Raw genomic sequence first — 14,262 nt, 5'->3', positions numbered from 1 at the left:
GTTATATAGGGATGGATCCTATGCAAACTTGTTTCAGCTGCCATCAGATTTCACCTACCCTCTGCAAACCTTGTTTTTCTGTGAAGACCCCAAGTATAGCATGATCTAGTACACCTTCTAATCATGCTAGACTATTCACAGCATGTTGGTATGCTTGAAATACTGTTTAACAGTTTTTACATGTTAATTAAATGGAAACAGACCTAGCAGTAACTACTGATACTGTTGGCTGCAGGAACCCTGGCGGCAGCTGTCTTGGAGGTCTTCAGGTGATGGTGGCATCCACTAATGTCAAGTTCCAGGATACTTGGCGGTCAATACTGACCATCTCCAGGTGTCACCTGGTCAACAGATTGCCCATCAAGAACAAAACAGGTGGGGATTGAGTTACTATAGTACTGTCGGAAATAGAAAACAACTGTATTTTCTCATTTATCTCTACAATTTATGTAGTTGATATGTGAAAGTGTGAAATATCTGTTAATCTTAGTTCGGCCTAACTACAGTCTCAGTGGTAGAGAGATAGGAAACGGAAAAAAGGGACTTTACTGAGGGGAAATTAGTGCAGAAATGAGCAATGCGGTTTTTTTCTAAGTCCAAAAAGACTTATTTGGAACAGACCATGGCTTTATGCAAATAAGTGTGCGACGATATTGTATTACAAAGGACACTTTTTAAATGCCCAATTTGAAATTAGACGTAGATTCATTTCTAATTGAAATTAGACGTAGATTGATTATAAACGATAGCTGACGTAAAAAATAATAACTTTTATGCCGAAACTATTAAGGATGTAGCTACCATGCAGTCTCACTGTCACTATAAAAAGAAACAGATAGGAGGGGTCGTCTCAAAAGCAAATACTGGGGTCGGGCTTGGGGATAGAGATATCAGCTAAGATAAGATAATCCTTTAGGCCAATTATACTGGGGAGGTACACGGCACGTCAAAACAATTTACAAATAATATCCAGTCCTGTCGATCTTCGGGTGTCATGCCACCTATATACAATGCGTTTCTATGGTTTTCGGGTATCATACTCTTTTACAAATCTCAACATAAACTATATGAAACTATATGAAAGAAAGACACGTTAGATGTTAATCAATAGATGAGACATAGTCAACACACATGAAAAAGCACAAAATATCTTTGAGATGACCCCTTGTGCCTGTTGGCAGCACGTGCATTTCATGCCAGGTGAGTCGACGGTCCGTCGTCATACCTGGCTGAGCGACCTACTTGCCATCTATAGTCTGATCTATTGCTTTCGGCAGCTATTCGGGGTTTTTTCAAAGTTTTGCCCGATTTTACGAGTAAACATGCTTTTCTGGATATCGTATTACGCATCCCACTGAACGCCCAGTTAGGCCGAAGTGGGTTATTTCGACATATGCTATTTGCAATTGTGTAAATTTTAGGGATACAGAGTAACAGCCTAAAAACAGGGTTTTTTTATTTCCGACAGTACTTAGCATTGTTGAACTTGAGTGAAATGACACAACTAATCTCAACAGTTTTTTCCGGAATGAAATATCAGTGAATCTGTTGAATATTAAGTGTTTATACACATAGGCGGATCTAGAGTGGGTGCACGCAATCCCTCCATCCCCCGTTTGTCCTGAAAGTTTATTAAATGACCATTGGAACTACCATGAAAACAGGTGAAAATGAACTGTGCATCCCACTTTTTCAAAACGCTCTATCCGCTCCTTATACAGGTTATGATTGTTTCCCTTTCACTCTGATTTTTCAACTTTCTGAATAATGAAAGGTTCATAGAGTGTTTTTTGAAAGAGTTACCTCCCCTATATCATGGAAAACACTGCCTTATCTCATAACATTTGAGTTTTATCCAGCCTATAACATTTGATTTTATCCAGCCTATTAGCGTCTTTATAATAAATACCAAGTACCAGTGTCATCATTTGTCACTTGTTGAATTGATTACCTTCCCAAATAACATAAGTTGATATTGTATCTCAGCCAGTAATGACATACATGCTCCAGGATTGATACAAACTTGGAAAGTGCTTGAAATTAACAAAACTGCTGAAAGTCCATAAAATTAAATGCTGGGATTTCATTTGTATGGAACCCTTCGTTTATTAACTTCATGATAAGTATTGCTATTATTTTTCCATTTTATTTTGTCACTTAAGATACTGTGTCCCATTTTTTGCAACTCATGTTTCTTATTTGCCATCTATTGTCAGAATTAGTTTGATAAATGATGTGTCACTAGGACTTTGTTCCTGACCAAGATAGGCAGCATTGTTGCTTGACCTCAATGATTTGTTGCATATAAGGCAATGGGTAAATGTGTTTTAATTGTGCATTGTGGGTGAACATGAAGGAAACAAATTAGGCATTCTATTTCTGCTGAAGGAAGGAAACTGACGTCCTTAGGGTGGAGAGGAGTATCTGTTGTCTTCTTGCTATAGAGAATTTGAAGCTCTTAAACTGATTGAATTAAATTTTTTGAAATTTAGAGTTTCTTTTCAAATTAGAGGTGATTAAGTGGATTTGAATGGGATGAATAAAAAATCCATGAATCAAGGATTTTGCCTTTAAAAAGTGTTGAAATCTTGACTTGCAATTGACTGTAAGAATGTGTTCTTTCTTCTTAGGTAAATAAAGTAGTATCTTCGTACAGTAACTTACTGCACCCACACATGCCAATGAATACAAACGTTAGGGATCAGTCCATATCTTCCTTATACTGTAATGTGTCCGTCTCCAGCTATGCTGTAATGTGTCCATCTCTAGCCACACTGTAGTGTGTCCGTCTCTAGCCACACTGTAATGTGTCTGTCTCTAGCCACACTGTAATGTGTCTGTCTCTAGCCATGCTGTAGTGTGTCCGTCTCTAGCCACACTGTAATGTGTCTGTCTCTAGCCACACTGTAATGTGTCTGTCTCTAGCCATGCTGTAGTGTGTCCGTCTCTAGCCACACTGTAATGTGTCTGTCTCTAGCCACTGTACTGTAATGTGTCTGTCTCTAGCCATGCTGTAGTGTGTCCGTCTCTAGCCACACTGTAATGTGTCTGTCTCTAGCCATGCTGTAATGTGTCTGTCTCTAGCCACACTGTAATGTGTCTGTCTCTAGCCATGCTGTAATGTGTCTCTAGCCATCTAGCCATGCCATGCTGTAATGTGTCCGTCTCTAGCCATGCTGTAATGTGTCTGTCTTTAGCCACACTGTAATGTGTCCGTTTCTAGCCATGCTGTAATGTGTCTGTCTCTAGCCACACTGTAATGTGTCCGTCTCTAGCCATGCTGTAATGTGTGTGTCTCTAGCCACACTGTAAAGTGTCCGTTTCTAGCCATGCTGTAATGTGTCTGTTTAGCCATGCTGTAATGTGTCTGTCTCTAGCCATGCTGTAATGTGTTGGTCTGTAGCCACGCTGTAATGTGTCCACCTCTAGCCACACTGTAATGTGTCCATCTCTAGCCACACTGCAATGTGTCCATCTCTAGCCATGCTGTAATGTGTCAATCTCTAGCCATGCTGTAATGTGTCTGTCTCCAGCCATGCTGTAATGTGTCCGTCTCCAGCCATGCTGTAATGTGTCCATCTGTTTCAGAAGATTCGGTGAATGTTATTGTCACTGATTCAGACTGCCCATCGTCAGTACTCCACCAAGCCAAGCAGCTCAAAATACCCCTGGTCTCCACGGAGTGGGTGATTCAGTGCCTTATAAACGGTCACTTGTTGGGCTACACGACACACCCCCAGTATAAACATGACTACCAGGAGGGCTGACCCACCTGGTGTCACACCGTCTCCAGGACGTGGTTGAATGTGACATCTCAGTGTTGATAGAGAATGGATTGACCATTCTGACCACAGACTGTTACCATGCAGAACATGCAATCTGTAAATGATAATATCATGGGATAATAATATATTTTGATACAGAGGATGAATGATTGATAGTAATATGAAATATTAATGTTAGATTAACAGGGTTGAAACATAACTAGTTATGCATTTAAATAAACTACTTTCAGAAATGAAAGCAATGAATTGAATGCGCAGTGCACGACACCATGAAGTACCCTACTAATGACCAATACAATACGTGGGTATGTTTGGGTATGGATGTTGATATCCAAAGATGACAGCCACAGAGTTTAAAGCCCAGCTGCGGATTGTTGCCTGGAACTAACATATATTCATAGCAATAGAATAAAGCTATGCACACTGCTGACTTGATCTACACATACTTCTGTAGCCAGTTCTGCTTCCAGTGTCTACTACTTTCACATCCGTGTTTGTGAGCCCATATTGGAGCTGCAAAAAGGCCCTCATCAAGCACATCTCGTTCATGCCATAAGCTAAGATAAACTGCAATGCAGAAGGGGGGTTTGAGGGTTGGAATGCATGTTTCATTTTCCATGTTATATTCACAAAATTTGAGAGATGGAAGTTGTATAGTACCCAGATTCATTTCAAATTGATCTCATGATTTTCGTTTTACTTTATGGACAGGAGTCTACATGTAATGGTCATTTGTGTTTAGTGAGTGAGCGAGTTTAGTTACATGTCACTTAATTAGCAATATTACGGCGAGGGACACCAGAAATGGGCTTCACACATTGTACCCATGTGGGGAATCGAACCTGGGTCTTTGGCATGACGAGCGAACGCTTTAATCACTAGGCTACCCCACCGGCCCTTTTTGTGTTTAGAGAACAACAAGCCAGGTACAACAGATTATGGATTACATCCCAGGTGTATGAATGGTGTAAACCCTGAACCTCATTGTTATCTTGTTTTTGAGGATATGAAGGAAAATGTGTGACACAACAACCCCAGAGAAACTGTCCTGGTTCAGGTGACTTTATGCCATGACATAGTGATGTCATGAACAACAAAGGACATATTCTATCAGGACATTTTGGATCTTCCGTTCTGATTCATCCACCAGTTGTATCAAATCTATGTCAGATCATGATCTTGCTTATGACTGCATTATTGCAAAGAAAATATTCAGAATCACTTCTTTGACAAACTTAACTGTTTTTCAATTTCAAACTGTATTCTTACTTCTTTGAGTTTGCTGAGTAAAAAGTTGTGGTACATACATTATTTATAAGTGTGGTGATATGTTTCATTCAGAAAACCTGAAAACAAATACATGTAAAGTGTACTGGAACATTCTTTGACATAAACACGACTGGCCATTTGGTGCCTCACTTTCACGTACTGTGATGTCCTGCCTTCTATGTGATAATGCCTAGACTCTATAGACCCTCATTAAGGCATCATAGTTGTGTGTATGTCACAGAACTAAACTGCAAAAGGCAGCTTCAGTTTTATGTATTGGGGAGGCACTTTTGGCCCAGTCGACTTAGGTGCAAGATACAACTGTGCAATCTTGAAGCCACCCTAGTCCTTTATTTTATTTGGGATGTCATTTTGAGGGATACTCACAGGTAGGGCTGGGGCGATACACTATGTCACGATACGATACATATCGCGATATTTTACCTGCTATACGATACGTGTCACTATACATACACCTTCAAAGAATGACACGGTATCAAGATTTAATATGATATATTTCATGGTATTTGTGTTTAACAATAACACTGTTGTAATAACCAACATATTTGCGTATTTTTCTCTAAAGAAGTACTGTAACATGTTTAAGATAATACTGTTTTGAAAAAAAAATGTGTATCATTTTGTATCGATACACCAGCCCATGATACGATAGCTGTATCAAACTTAAATGTATCGCGATGCATCGGTGACTCTTCTCAGCCCTACTCACAGGATATCTGTCGTTTGATATTTTTGTGTCTCACTGAAATGATTCAAGTGTTATGGTGAAACTAATGGTTTGCAATGCAAGCTGTACTTTACTGATCCTTGAAAGTGCCCTCTCAACCCGGGACTCCTTTCACGAAGCATCCTTTACTAAGGTTAACCTTAACTCCCATTCTTGAACATTGCACTAAGGTTACCTTAGTGACTTACAATCACCTTAGTGCTTTGTGAAAGCCCAGATGCATGAAGAATGTTCATTTTAAACAAAGACTATACTTTTGTTTGGTCTTGGTGGAATGGAGATAACCAGGGTTGGAAATAACTTTAAAATTGCTAGTGTACTCCGGTACAGTGGCACATGTGAAATCACTTGCCCTGATAATTTTTCCACTATACCGGCTGTTTTCTTGTTGAATTTTTTAAATAAACAACATAATTAATATTGGAAAGTCAAATGGACGCCGGTACAGTGTGATATACGAATTTGCTTGCCCGACAGAAAAAAACACTGGACTCGGACGTCGGGCAATGGGTTATTTCCAGCCCTGGATAACCCTAGTGTGTAGTCAATTTAGAGGCTGCAAACAAGGATTTGACACCTATTCATGTTATGTTTTGAAATGAAATTTAAAGGATAATTAAAGTTTGTAAACATGCTAGGGTTATCTCCTAACGTTGTTCTAAACAATGAAGCAAGAAATGTTTTATTTTTAGTGATTTTGCTTACATTTTAGAACCGCTGTTCAAGGCACCTGTGTATGTTAACTGTTCATGCATGTGATTTACAAAAAGCTTGAATGCATTTGGTGTCTTCATGAAGTAAAGAAAAAAGGGCACATCTGTCTTGGTCTGAAGGTACTTGGGACACTATGTTTATATTAGGTAGTGTGTTTAGTAAGGTGGGCAGGAAAATGTAACTAATTTATTCTGGCCCTCATCTTGTTACATTTGCATGCTTAATATAAGCAGCAGAGACTTACAGCCATAACACAAAGTGCTTGTATCACACCTCGGAAACACTTCAAACAACATATGTCGCAATGGTGTTCAAAAGAAAGGGTGTTTTTATTCTCACAGTACTATTATGGGCATCTCTAAAGCCACTTGTGTCTAAGAGCATTATCACTTGAGACATAACTGCCATAGTCAACTGACATAATGTAACTGGCTATAACTGCCATGATATATCTGGAATTCTGCTCAAAGCAGCATTAAACCAACTCACTCAAGTGTCATATTCATTGAAAATGCCCATCCATACTTGTGTCAGTAAATGTGTACAGATTAATAGTTACTTGTCTTCTTGGGCTGAGTGAGACGAGGTTTCCTATTGGCACACTGTCAGGATATTGCTGGAATGGTTCTGAAAGTAGGTTGTAAAACCCATCTCTCTCATCTGAGTGACGTACTGTCAGACATACATTTCATCATATTGTGTAAGCTGCAATAAATGTCCATTGGTATTCCATTGTTTTTTAATGTTTTATTTCATTGGCTTACTTCACTGCATATTGTTATTGTGATAATCCTTTTGTAAATAAATGTTGAAATTTGTACCTTTTATGCTGTTTGTCATAGTATTTCATATGCCCTAAGGAATCTCACTTCATATATTTGTCATAATATTCTTTCTCAGTTAGTTACTGGACGTAAATCTTGCATTCTTACGAGGTTGTGATTACATGTAACTGAGGGACCTATAATAATGTTCTCTTTGAAAGCATCGGTCATTTCACCCAAACTCCAAGATATACACAAAGAACTAAGTTAAGCTCTCCCAGACACATCTCACGATAGCATAAGCCCGGATCTTAACCCTTTGCATCATATCTGAGACATAATTGGTAGTCGTGCAACAAAGCGATCCTCCTGTACAGAACCTGGCCCAATTGGAAGCTGCTTTACATGAGGAATGGCGTAGACTGCCCCTTCAGAGGATCAGGAGGCTGACTGGAAGTATGAGGAGGAGAGAGTGCTGCCTGTCATACAGTCACATGGAGGTTACACTCGGTATTGACCTTGAATCGTGTAAGATACACAAAATGACATTTTGAATGTTCATATTCACCAATAAATTCAACAATAAACATTCCAGGGCCATACTTATACAGACATGGTATTGTTTGAAAATCAGTGGGGTCTTTTAAACAAGCAATTACCATCATAAAATCAACATGGTTTCCAATCATTTTGTCTTTTTTTATCAGTCAAAGGACTCATAACAAGCCTACTCGCCCGGAGAGCGGCAGGTCGCGGGTTCGATTCCCGACCGCATAATACCAAAAGATGGTACTTGTTGGTCCCACCTGGCGATCAGCATTAATGGGTACAACAAGGACTGGTCAGCTCGGAGTCAGTATAATGTGTCTGAGTGGGGTATTCATGCTTAACTGCAGCATGGTATCTCAGTGAGCTAGCACTATAGAACCAGCTTATGTCTGGGCTAGTACCAGCAGCTACACATAAACATGCATGCACATCGTCATATGAGCGAAATATTGTCAAGCACGACGTAAAACCCATTTCACCTCACTTACTCGCTCTAATATACATGGAGCACTGTTTAAAGGGGCATAAATCACCAGACTCGCACACAATAAATGTAAGTGTGCCAGTTCATAAAGGCTTAAGAAAAATATACACTGAATAATTTTAAGGGGCAATCACAAAAACAGATTTCACCAAAAAGATGTGTATATCTTCAAAACTTTGCTATCTGCTGAATAGTCAATGCATATGTGTCCACTTCATTTTTATTTAAGTGACATTTGACGTTAAATTGGCAATATTTCAGCAATATTATGATGTGAGAAAATCCTGTTGTCGATGAGCAGTATATCAACCTGATTATCACATATTTTATTTTAAACTAGTCAGAAAGCATGTACAATATTCTCCTATTAAGAACACAACATAACAAATTATAAGAAAGGGCCAGAGTTTGCTGGCAACCAAGGTTATGCCACCATAATGGGGATTTATTCTTAAATACATTCTCATCTCAAACCAAAATCCTCCACACACCACTGAGATGAATGCAGATGGTTGCTAGTTTAGATAAGTATTAATCAAGGCTTATACTAAGAAGACAATCAGAAAACAAATTAAGCTTTATTAGGAATCAGTTAGAAAACAAAATATACTTGCAAAACACATCTTCAGTATATGAGCATTTAAAATAATGAAACATGTTTAAAACATTTCCACGAAAACACTTAAGAACACTATTTTTAAACCTTATGAAAATGTTATTAATTAGCTGGGATGGTTTACAGCCAACAGCAATGTTCATGACTTACTTTTTTATATGATCAGATTCAGTTTGAACGTCCTCGTTCATTGAGTAAAGCAATCATGCAATAAATGCAGGGGAAAACTGTCGATTGTAAAGAAAAGCCACGAGTTACGTCCCTTGATTGAGAGGCACACGGTCTGCAGACGAATACTTGTAAGTAATATCTACAACAACGAGTGGACATAATCGCTGATAACAATCACAACATACAGCTTGAGACATTATTTAAGGAAAGGTGACTATGTTTAACGTATTTCTCGCATACCTTGTCGTTGCCAGGCACAATTTACACGTACTAATTCTACTGTCCGGTTTTCGGTAGCCGCTATCATTTGATTGTTTGGGTTATAGTCCGTTTGGCACACAATCGGAAACTCGAAAACAACTAAACATAGAATACTCAATGAAACACTGATCATAATCATTACATCAGACCAACACTGTGATATTTTTGCAGAATTTATGATCTAAAAATGATAAAGTTGTTTAACAAACTATCATTAAAATTTTGACACAGTTCACTATTTGTTACGAGGGAGGACTGCAAAGGGAGGAACAACCAGGTGTAAGTGAAGCACGTGCACAAGTGCCGACAAAGTCATTGATTCATTAACCTGTGTAGCTAAGATACATTGCGTTCACTGTATCTTAGCTATAACCTGTGCTGTGCCGTCTCCATTCTTTCTCGCACACATAAAGTACTGTCGGAAATGCTAGAAAAATTTTTTTAGCCTTATACTTTGATAAAGGTGATAAATGCACTATGTTGTCAATATATCAACTCGCCTATAGTATACCTAATTTTTATTTCAATCGCTTTAACATTCCAATGCATTTAAAGGTAAGTTTACAGGAGAGAATATGGTACCAAAACAACAATTTAGGATTTTTTCAGAGTTCAACAACAGAAATCTGAAATAGTCTTTACATTTATGCTAATAACACAGGTGGTGTAAAAATATGAATCAACGTTTGTGTTACTTTACTTAATTATCGTTTCTTTATTGAAGAAATATTAATATAAATGTTAAGTCTTGATAAATAAGTTTCCCGTCATGCATGCACATCCTTATCACAGCGTCCACTATGGCCAAATATATTTACAGTCAATTGTTGCAAAGGTTTATAAGTTTTTTGTGCTTGAAAAAGACAGAGGTAAACCTTTCATTAGGTTAGAAAGGGTTTATTACAGAACTTGTAGAGCTTTTGGTATGTGTTACCAACAAGTTTACAATAGTGTAAACAAATCAGACAAGACAGGGACCGTCTCAAAAGCAAAACCGGGACGTAAAACCATCCTTGACAACTTTGACAAGGGAGTACTTAGACGGGTGGTCTACAAACTTTATGAGAAGAAGAATATATATATTCTAAAGAAGCTACACCAGTGACTTCATTAAATCTTTGGCCAATGTTCACAACTAGATTAAACTGACCGAATTACATCCATATTTTTGCAATGAAATATACTGTTGACATGCAAAATATTTATTAAAATGTTGCACATTTCTACAATCAATCGATAAGATAACACAAGTGATAAGATTCTTTCCAATGTACAGTAATTCGTATGTTTATTTCAAAACAAACACACATACACACATACACAAATGATCCCTTACAAGACAGACAGACAGACAAAATAGTTTATTTATGTGTCACGTGAATGTACATGTCAAAAATGGCAACGGTGAAAAGACATAGAAAAATACAGACACCAGGCCAGATGGCCAATGAGACACACTAGACAATATGTGCATAAAATGTATAAAATATAAGATTAAAACATTAAGGAGTATCACACATATGAAAGACCTAAGGAAAAAACAACTTTAGTGGGATGATAGCTTATGCCGATACACGGCTAACTAAAGCGGCCAATGGATTAACAATAATTTCTGTTTGTAAGAGGAATGTAACTTGTTCAGTCTTTGATAACTGAGCAAAATTTGGGTGTAAGATACTAGATTTTCTAAACAAATCATACCGAAGATCAGAATAATAAGGACAGCTAACTAAGAAATGTACTTCGTCTTCGACAGCCTGACTACTACAGTGACGACAAAGCCTGTCTGCAAGTGGCGTCGCAGGACGAGAACCAATACGTATACTATACGTACACATATTCAACATTTTGAAGAAAACATCTATTGAGATGACCCCTTCCCCTCTTCTTCCCCCAGAAGCATGTGCTCAGGTGTCAATTTCACCTGTCGATACCGTGCATGCTGATGACATAACACAGGCAGTTAATGTTTGTATCAAATAATGTCCCACTACCCGTTATTTTTCTAAGTTTTTGGTATTTTCATCAGTAAGAACACATTATAGGGCATGTCTCAAAAATTATTCCCTTGGTCTACATTAGGTAGATGTTTCTTAAAGTGATATTTGTTATTTAAGTAACTGTAATACCTCTGAATTTTAAATATAAGTCAAAAAGCATTTTCCTAGCATTTCCGACAGTACATTAGCTGTTCCTCTCTTTGCACCCCTCCCTCGTAACAAAGAGTGAACTGTCTCAAAATTTTAATGATAGTTTGTTAAACAACTTTTTTATTATTAGGACATAAATTCTGCATAAAAATCACAGAGTGGTCTGATGTAATGTTTATGATCAGTGTTTCATTGAGTATTCTATGTTTAGTTGTTTTCGAGTTAGGTTGCAATTCATCGGTCCGATTTTTAGCAAAACAGACTATAGCTGCTGAAATTTTCAGTCATAACAGTGATAACATAATTAGCAATTTATGGGTTCAAATGGAGAGCAAGAATCAATTCCTTCTCCGGATTATTTTAGTTGTATTTTATGCTGAAATATGAATTTATTCATTTAGGAAAACACTTTATATCTTAGTTTTCCATTTTGCCTCTATTTGAATACTGTTGTCATATTTTAGGCACTTTTTCCAAGGAACAGTCACAAATACTTGAAAACCTTGTTCTGAATGCACTATGAACTCTATCTGGGGGCCCGTTCAAAGTACTAGTTACAACAAGATATACAAAGAAAGAAATGTAGGACATTAAGTGAAAGTAGATACATCCAAACAACAACTTTTTATTTAATGATCAGTAATCTTGTAACTGGCTATCTTTGTGATTTTGTACCACCTTGTGTTTCAGAAGCCAAGTAGTCATAAGTTGCGAACTATCAAATTCAAAACAGGAAATTATTCTAAATCTTTTCTCCTAGACACAGTAAAACGTTGGAAGTCTTTACCCTATGCATGTACTGAAGGGAATACTTTGGGTGATTTCGCATGAAAGTTAAAACATTTATGTAAATTGTGTTTCTTTGTTTTATCGTAACTTTGGATCATGATTCTGTCAGATTATTCACTCCCGTCTAAGATATGGCTGTAGAGATCTTCATGCCCACAGATTTCATCTGTGATAAATGTACTTACTCCTGAGGCTACAAGAACATAGATTCTTTTCATTGTGGCAATTTATGACATTGATATAAGAAGTAACATGTACTCCTATTATTTATGGAGGATTTTATCATAATTCAGTCTTATTTGAAAATGATTTAGTTCTTACCCTTTTGTTGATAGTATCTTTCCGTTTTCATAAGGAAAACATCTTTCATTTAAGTGGGCACTAGGATCCAACAGTTTGAAACAAGTTATTCAAACACACACAGTTGTTCCATGGAGTAGAACCATCTAATAGTTAATGAACACATCTGTTGCAGAGTCAGAATTTCATACTGTGCACTTCATATGTATATGTTTGAAATGTACTCGATGACTATTAACACTCATTCTAATTCAACTTAGTATGTAACATGAATTCTGATTGGTCAATGCTATAAATTTCAGACCGTATAATCAGCATATATGGTCACAATTTGAAAACGATTCACCAAAACTTTTGAATGTATCACTACACTATAGGAGTAACGCTATTTTTCAGGGCATTACCATTTGCAGAAGGCCTATAGCTGGTCATCAATTAACTCTCCTATTATAGCAAAATGGATGCAACTTGTGTTAAAAATGCCCAAACAGTATCATAAATTTAATTGTAAGTTTACTTCAAACAACTTGCAATGGGCTGTTGACCCAACACTGTTAGATCATGGAACAAGATTTGTGATGTCATTATGGAGTATGACGTCACATATTGTGACGTCATTTGACAACAGAACTGTTAATGGCCCATCGTTAAAGAATCAGAAGGCCATTATTATTTGCAGCGACCCGCTCATTTCTGATAACTAAAGGGCGGTTTCATGATAATTCCATCCATTTTAGCTATAACAGTATGATTTATTCATCATTGTCAGAATTAGTCAGTGTGCACATAAACAAAAGAGTTGAAGTTAAAAAAGGGAACTACTTTTTCTGGCGATGGTGTAAGATCAAGGAGTGATATGATTAACCTTTGACCTAGAGGAACTTTGACCTGGTTTAAATAATGAATTAATTCATGAAAAAACAGCGTAAACGAGTCGAATTAGAATGGGTATAACTGTAGAGTGCTTACGCGTTGCCGATATAACTAAATTTGCTGCAATAAAACCACTGGTATATGTCCCCAATTTATCAAACACAGTACAGTTATCCCCTAAATATAATTCCAGTTGTAATCCCTCATACTGGGATGAGAATTTTTCACCCAGCGCTGGAGATAAAACCATTGAAACACTTTTCACCAAGAGGACTTTGAATAGAAAACATGCTTGTGTACAATCGCCTTGAAAGAATGAAAATGGACCCCTGCTAAATCTTGATTTGGTACTTTGGGTAACACCCAAGGAAATAATGATAAATTTTGAGGTTCATGTACTTATTTCATATTTACAGTCAGCTCTCGTTAATCCGACACTCATTAATCCGACAATCAGATTAATCCGACAAAGAATTAGGGGACCATTTTAAACAGTGAAAATTACCCTCGTTAATTCGACATTCGCGCATTCTGGCTCCAACATACCAATCTAGCAACTGATTATTGTAAATACATTGTAAAATCATTCGTTAATATGACAATCAACACAGCCGGTTGGATAATCAGACCGTAAGCAAACAATCACACCTGAGCGGTAATTAGCTTGTGCCATACTGGCTGCTTGACACTGACGTCGGTGAACATCACTCTATGTTAATTAGAAACACAAGATAATTAATTGAGATGATTTAATCAAGAAATAACAATAGAGCGAGCTGTATAAAATGT

General features: G+C 37.4%; 1 protein-coding gene across 1 annotated transcript in view; it reads left to right on the top strand.

Annotated features, from left to right (window-relative positions):
- LOC124263608 (mucin-17-like) overlaps positions 1 to 5,096 on the top strand; it is a 77,871-nt gene extending 72,775 nt beyond the window's left edge. Inside the window, exons 33-34 of the mRNA XM_046698263.1 lie at positions 236 to 375; positions 3,589 to 5,096. Of these exons, the coding sequence (XP_046554219.1) occupies positions 236 to 375; positions 3,589 to 3,767 (319 nt within the window). The 3' untranslated portion in view covers positions 3,768 to 5,096. The remainder of the gene's footprint in view (positions 1 to 235; positions 376 to 3,588) is intronic.
- The last annotated feature ends 9,166 nt before the right edge of the window (positions 5,097 to 14,262 follow it).

This window comes from Haliotis rubra, unplaced genomic scaffold, assembly GCF_003918875.1.
Source record: "Haliotis rubra isolate DU_JTF1 unplaced genomic scaffold, ASM391887v1 Scf120, whole genome shotgun sequence".
Taxonomy (NCBI): Eukaryota; Metazoa; Mollusca; class Gastropoda; order Lepetellida; family Haliotidae; genus Haliotis; species Haliotis rubra.
Note: the sequence above shows the minus strand (reverse complement) of the source record. Positions and strands in the feature narration are given on the sequence as shown.